At 38.8% G+C, this 7,761-nt stretch overlaps 1 protein-coding gene across 1 annotated transcript; it reads left to right on the top strand.

Moving 5' to 3' along the window:
- The first annotated feature begins 365 nt into the window (after positions 1-365).
- On the top strand, positions 366-1,679 carry LOC134743422 (cyclin-dependent kinase inhibitor 1C-like). The gene is made up of 3 exons (XM_063676813.1): positions 366-606; positions 953-1,149; positions 1,671-1,679. The coding sequence occupies exons 1-3, from the start codon at positions 405-407 to the stop codon at positions 1,677-1,679; spliced, it is 408 nt and encodes a 135-aa protein (XP_063532883.1). The 5' UTR covers positions 366-404.
- Positions 1,680-7,761: the final 6,082 nt, after the last annotated feature.

Raw genomic sequence — 7,761 nt, 5'->3', positions numbered from 1 at the left:
CTAGATTTAGAAATACACTTTTCCCCAGATCAGTATGCCATAAGAGTAAACATTTTGAAAATAGGCAGAGTAAACAAGGTCGACCCTTTTCACTTTAGGGTAGTGAATTGACTTAGGATCTTATTAGGAAATACGTGGCAATGGCAAAGCCTAGTTTTTAGCTCACATTATAGTAAAGTGATATTGTAAGATAGCGAAAGTAAGTTAATTACAAATTTTATTACACATTAAGGTACGATTAACTGTTAGCCAACAATCCCCAGCTGTGATCCCACTGGGAAACTGTCAGACAGTGTTAGACCGGCCACAGTCCGGTAAATTCACCATGAGCGTTATAAGGACGTCTTGAATCGTGCTGTGTGGTGCAGTGTTTATGTGTGTGAGTTTATGCGGCGCAAGCGGCGATGGCGGCGCGCCGGCTCGTGCTCAACGGGCTCACGGCGGAGGTGGAGGGCGAGGGGGTGGGCGTGGTGGTGGGGGGTGAGGGGCAGTCGCCAGACTCGCTGGAGTTCTACCACGAGCTGGAACTGTATCGGCAGCTGCTGGCGCTGCCTGCTGAGCCGAGACGTGCGCGCACGCCGGATCCCAGGCCCACTAAGAGCCCAGGTAACTTCCTGATACCTTTATGTCGTAGGTAATCCGTAATAAGACTTTGGTCTCCGGTTGACATCGTATGCTACGTAAAGCGTAAAGCGTCAGGTCCTATATAGAAATATTGCTGTCTTTACATTACGCTGATCATTGTAGCGTTATGGAGCAACCGCAGACCAAATACTAAACAATAAATTCCATGAACTAATAGGACAAATGAATTTCTCTGCTGCTACAAATCTGAGGTCAGACTCTTGGGACTTACCCGCCAGCCTATTCCATACCAAATTAATATCTAATCTAACTAATACTTTCTTTCTAATTTAATATGCAATTCAAAGAGCGACTGTCTGGTGCACAGAGCCAACGCCGCCGCGGCGTAGCCGCACGCCGTGCGCTCGCGTCTCCGCCTCCGCTTCAGCGCCAGCGCCAGTGTCCTCGCCCGCTTCCGCGCCCGCGGCCACGCCCGTGTACACCCCCGCTCCCGCTCCCGCTCCCGCTACCACCCCGCGCGCCGCGACTCCGGCGCCTGCGACGGGACACACTCGTCCGGCTCAGGTAAGTGTATAATATTAACAATTAGTCAATTAGTTATAACCTAATAGTAGGTATAATATTCTTTTCCCCAAATATAATTAGGTATAACTCATTAACTTCTAGCTCCATATTTGTTGGTTGTACCATTTTACTTGCTTTTGAATTTTAAGTATATGTTTAATACCGACACGTGGTTTCTCGATAATTAATTACACACAGTTTATCTGGGAAAACAACAATAACTTAACGTATTTTTAAGTTAAGAGTACCTACTTTGAATCTCGCGTACGATCGCGTTAAGCCGTGAGAAACGTGAAAATATCGCAGAAAAGAACGCGTAAACAACAGTAACGTGATACCCGAAACTCGGGACCCGGGCGTTGAATAATATAACTCCCAATTAGCGACCGCGGATAAAAACGTAACAGCGGTGACGTCATAATCGGCCGCCTAATTCCCGGCCTCCCTGTGGTCCGTCGTTGGGCTGGAGCTCAATTCGACATTTAAAACGTGATGTTATTTATATAGTCTTATTTATTCAGGGACCATAATTTTATATCCGCAAATGTTATTTATTAGGTGGGTATATAGTGGCGTTATGGCATGACCTTCGTTCGTCCAATCTAGGCGTGACATGAAAGTGCGAATTCAGGCTATGAATTTGATCTGGATTTGTTATAAATATAATCTGTCAGCGTCAAAAGTGATATTTCTTCAACCAGAAACGTTTGAGCACAACGAGCTGTTCAGACGTGTTCGTGACATGTACCTATGTAGGCATTGTTACAATTTCGAAGTACTTAGTTTGCTGATTGACATTGTACGAGTAGGTGTATTATAAAAATAACAATGGGAAGTGCCGTGTGGATGGGTCCACTAATTACTATGCCCGTCTTGGCGGACTTTACGATGTCACTCTTCAAAACCTTGGATTTTGAGAGGATTAAATTTAATCTTAATTAAGTTTGCCTAAATTCTATGCAATAGAAAAAAGACAAGAGGCAATCGACCATTCAAATTAAAACAAAACTTTCAGTTCTATGATTCTGAGTAATAAAACCTTGGTGGGCTAATATCAGCGACCTGTCATAAATACATGAGCACATGGCTATGATGGCTATGATTAAACTCCACGTCGCGCGGGGCTCAGCCGCGCGGCCCGTGAATTTGAAGCAGTTCACGCCCTCATTACGCGTGCCCTCGTCATGAGGGATCAAGCTTTTTATAACCACACCTGCCAAATTATTGACGCGGGGCTTATTGCGAAATGTTCTTCCGATGTCAATTGCGATTCGCTGTGTGCTGATCTGAAATAAAAGTTTCAGATCTGAAATAAAAATTCTAAAACATTATATATGTTATAATCATAGAGTAACTTATACTAGAGCGGTACTGTCATAGTAAATTTTGTAACCCCAGCAAATTCACTGCCATCTGTCGACACACTTTAAAACTAAAAATGAAGATTTATAAAAATACGATAGAATGTATTTAAATATAGATAAATGACTTTTTTTATTTGCATTAATTATTTTTATGATTTTGACCCATGTTCTTTCACTGATATGCGTTAAAATTGTTAAATAACAAACGAAACCGTCAACGCCATCTATACGACTGTAGGGCAAAACTAGTAGCGCCCTCTGAACGAGAATCAAATTTTCTTGATTTTCAAGGCACGTTTTTTCCTTACTGTATCCATCTATTACGGAGTTATATTTATCTTTGGTTATAATCATAGAGTGTTATAATGTATGTTGTGTGTGTATTATTATATGTTGTAGCCGCCGTGCAGGTCAGGAGCTCGACGACTCAAATAATAAAGTTCGATTTGTATGTAACCTATTATAATCTTCCAAAGGGTACTACAAGGGTTTACAAGGGTTCTTGCCAAAACGGTTAAATGCAGAAATGCAGTGGTTGTTGATCGTGTGTGTGGAGGATGATGAAAGTGATTTGCAATATTTGATTGATAAACAGTTGCGTTCGCAACATATGTATAAAAAAAACTCATGACTCATATTTCAATGGCATTGGCGTATCATCATCATCATCAATATACACAATATTTATTTTTATTTTATTTTTATTTTTTTATTTCCACACATACAATTATCATTACGGGATGAACCCAATGCGATAATTTAGCAAAAAATTAAACATACAAAATACAAGTACCTATATCTAACAAATCATTTTTTTTATGTCGTATAATATTTTGGTGTCATTATAAAAGCTGGCGAAACCCATCGCACACTATAAAGTTCGTAGCAAGCTCTACGATTCGCGTAGCACTCTACGAGATCCTCTTCAACGATAAAAGTGCCATGTGCCAACCCGCGATATCTCGTGGACGATGCTTATGCCTCTTCTGTCTGAACATTGAATCTCTAGCACTTCAGTACGTACTATACGTTACCAGTGTACTGGACGTGTCGAAGACTCCAGTACTTAGTAAATACTAAAAGTATAGTCTTTGTCGGTCGGTTTACGGAACTTGTGAGGTTCGGGGCATCTACTCGAGCGGACACCTGTGGCTACCTCGCCTTTACCGGGAATGTTAAGGCCGCTTATGAGCATACATATATAATTATATACCTACAACTATGTTCAAATACTTCAAATGAATAATGATGTTATATGATAAACGAGAGAGAGCACCGACAGATTTTTTTCAATTTCAATTTCAATCATTTATTTCAGACATAATAAACCCATAGTATTTGTTAGTAATACAATAAAATTAATCTTAATATGTTAATGTAGAAAATTTATTTATTTTACATATTTAAAGAAGACTGCCACATTCCAAACACTACACTACAAATGCATAGATAATTTCTGTACAAAGCAACCCGCATTCATTGCTTTTGATTGTAGTTTGGGAAAGTTCAATTTAAACGAAAAAAAAAATATTAAAATATTTTCATAAGAAAGTAATGAAGTTCAATTTAAGTACATATTTAAGAAAAACCAAACCAACCAAACCAAGGCAATACAAAGTTTTTGTTTTTAACGAATGCTATACTTCTATTTGGTAACACCTACTCTTTTTGATTAAATTCTGTCTCCGCTACACAAGAGTTGCCTGCAAGAGATCGCTGTTTAGCGATAAGAACGTCAGTTGTCTGTCTCTATCTTTAATGAAATATTTTTTCTTAAGTCCCCGGCAAGCTCGGCCGAATTTCACCTTCCCATACAAACGGAGTTCCGTTCTCATTTTAAAACTACGAGTTGGATTGTAATAAAACTTTGCACATACAATGATATGAGGTATATCTGGGTCTGAAATTAGTTTATATAGCTCTAGTATATAAAACAATCGAAATAGAGCAAAAGCAAGTTTTGTATGAAAAACTTAAATTCGCTGTATTTTATTTTACTATGGTATCTGAAGATACATTAAACTAATTTCAGACCTAGATATACTTCATCCTATTGTAAGTACTAAGTTTCAGAGCAATCTAGCTAGTCGTTTTAAAATGAGAGCGTAACTACGTTTGTATGGAGAACCGAGCTTGCCGGGCACTCTTAAGTGGTATCTTTAACTGAGGTATGCCCATAAAGAGTTATTCTATCTTCTATCTATATTTACCAATATAGGGTTGCACGTTTCACGGTTATATCGTATACTATAACTATAATAGTTTTCACCAAATCCTTACGGAAAACTAGTTTTAACTAGTGAAACCCGATTTCATCGAGACGTTTTGGAAAAGTAGTTTTAACTAGAGATAAGGCAAAATTATATTATACTAATCGAATTTAAACTGTTGTGAGACATACTAACAATAAATAATTTCACTATAATTTTAATATTATACTGCTATATACTATAAGTATCGATGACAATTCGTAAATCTTATTGCAAACACATAAGGTAAACCGATGGTTAGTTCAGAGTGTTGCTGTTAGTGAGTTTATGTATGTATGTATGTATGTATGCACTGGTGCAGATCTGTGAGATCAGTTTATTTCCGTCCCCGCCCCGCCCCGCCCCGCCCCGCCACGCCCCGCGGGCCGCGTCTATAATTCCGGCTCCGATCGAAAATCAAATGACCATTCGTTTTATTTTCATCGCATCATCGGCTCTCTGATAAATCAAGAAATACAATGAGCATTTTGCAAACAATTTATTTAATTGGTGCTAGCAATTCTGAAGTCTACTAATACCTACCTACGCGCTTTAGTGTTATTGTTTTAATAACTATCTGAGTCTGTTTTTTTATTCCGTAGACTAAAATGACGTTTCATGTGTAAGACATGACATTTCTTATACTACCACATGAAATGTCATTTTAGTCTACGGAATAAAAAAGCAGAATATTATGGATGGTATAGAAAGGATGCACATCTCTTATGGCAGAAATGTTGCAAAAGTGACCGCTTTCAGCTTTAAATAATAGTTCCTAATCTCTCCGGTGGCGCTAGTTAGGCTCTGGGACATAAGCCATATAAGGCAACAAATAACCCGACCAAATTAACGTAGGTTGTTTTTGGTAGTATTTCGGTGTATGGTGGCGCCGCCTAATTACTGTTTTTTGATGGACACTTTTCATACATAGAGATTTGGCTCCTTTATATAGTCTCCATGCAGAATATACTTAGTTATTTGGGTTCAATACGGTCCAAATTGCTCCGGAGTTTTTTTATTTCACTGTAGTTCATTTAGTTTTAACTATCTTGTGCTCGTATTGTATTAAACTATATGTAAATACAAGAGTCACTTATTTCAATGTTTGCGAGTTAGTTACGTAGGTATTTATCGGATTACTAAGGATTAATGATAACACATAAATAACATTAAGGCTCCGAGCTGATGTTCGATGAGTTTAGTGAACTAGTTGGTGAGAGCGAACAGGCGTGGGTATTAGTCATTATATTATTAGTAGAGTATAAAAGAAACCGGCCAAGTGCGAGTCGGTCTCGCGCACGAAGGGTTTCGTACCATTACGCAAAAAAACGGCAAAAAAATCACGTTTGTTGTATGTGAGCCCCACTTTAATATTTATTTTATTCTGTTTTTAGTATACTCTTACCTCAACTATTCTAAAACGGGTTCCCGCGCGTTAATTTTTTTTTCAAATTGAAATCCTGTAACTTTTGCATTATAATCTAATGGTGGTCACTGGTCAGTAATCGGTCGGTTGCGCATATCCACAGACCACGTATTTTTCTAAAGACGTAGCATACGACAGCATAAAAAAATAGAACGCAAGATTTTAGCCGCCACTCTGTGTGCGGTGCATTAGAACTCTTTTTTTTGTAAATCAAGCGGTCAGCGGTCAGCAGAACGCAGAACTTTCGGACTCTCGATTTAAAAGTTTCAGAAGAGTTTAGGTACATTTAAGGATCTTATTGTCGAATACTAAACTATTTATGAAGAGCGAACAGGTGCCGGCCCTCGGCGCCTCGTAACACACTAGCAAATGAAATGCTCGGTGCTTCAGGACTTCTGCCGGGACCGTTAACGCTGGGTGATGTTTCAATTATCAAGGAATAATGTTTTGTATGAGTTTAACTGTGAACACACATTAACAGATACTTCATGCAAGTACCTAATACCTAATATAATATGACTGCATATTTACTCAGTAATCGGTTCTTAGTAAATTACTTTCTTCCCATCTTCAATAGAATGGGTTATGTACAATGGAGTGTTTCGTAACATTACAAGGAGTATAGGTTTCGTCATTTATACTAGCTCTAATTTTTAAATTGTTTTGCTATTACGGCTAATAAAAAAAAAAAAAAAACATTTATTTCAAGTGACTACAGACCGCATGTGAATGGGCCGCAATTATAACAAAACAAACGTTTTCTAAACGGGACCTTAATAATTACTCGTAAATAACAACGTTTGTTGCTAAAGTGCGCAGATGACAGATTTATTTGAAGAAACCAAAGTGAATTTGCTCGCATGGGAGCCAATTTTAGCAAATCTGTATCGATCACGGATAGGCCGCACTCGCAAACTCAATAATAACCGCGGGTCCCGCCCGACTTATCGTACCCTAGCTCTTTATATTACAACAAAACATTTTGTCTGAAACTAACTTCTCCAAGAATCTTAACTTTATTTTGCTCACAAACAAATTATTCCTACAGCTAAGGGAGTAGCTACATTATGATTTTCTCTGTCTTTTGTAGGATAACGAAATTTCCCGCTCGCCGGCGTGTGTGATGCGCCACTTTGCCGGCGCCCGTCCTCGGACGCCTCTGATAACGACTACAAATTGATTCACTGTGCGCTGCACATGCACTCAACTGTGAACCTTATTGCATACTATTTACAGGTTAAATTGGGTAGAAATTCTGCTAGGTATGGTAGTAGTAATTAAGGATGATTCGAGCTATTAGAGTCAATCGGCGCGATGATTTTGCCAAATCACTGCGAAGCTCGAAGCGTGAGCGTCGTTACGATCCATTCAGAGCTGCGAACTTCGAAATGCGAACAGTTGCGAGTGACAAGCACGTGCTACTTTAAATCATTGTGAATCGAAGACCAGCTGCGGGGAATGAATGCAGTTTGTTCACATAAGTGCATTGTAATATGCTAGAATTGAAAAATAAAGATCTTTGACGTTGAAATCGATTCACTTATCGCTTGCAACATACACGGTAACTGAAAAA

The sequence above is a fragment of the Cydia strobilella genome, chromosome 8 (genome assembly GCF_947568885.1).
Source record: "Cydia strobilella chromosome 8, ilCydStro3.1, whole genome shotgun sequence".
Classification (NCBI taxonomy): Eukaryota; Metazoa; Arthropoda; class Insecta; order Lepidoptera; family Tortricidae; genus Cydia; species Cydia strobilella.
Note: the sequence above shows the minus strand (reverse complement) of the source record. Positions and strands in the feature narration are given on the sequence as shown.

Excerpts from the sequence above, each read along its gene's own strand:
- LOC134743422 (XM_063676813.1), top strand. The coding sequence starts at position 405 with ATGGCGGCGCGCCGGCTCGTGCTCAACGGGCTCACGGCGGAGGTGGAG. Across the intron at positions 607-952 it reads CAGGCCCACTAAGAGCCCAG|AGCCAACGCCGCCGCGGCGT; the intron begins GTAACTTCCTGA and ends TCTGGTGCACAG.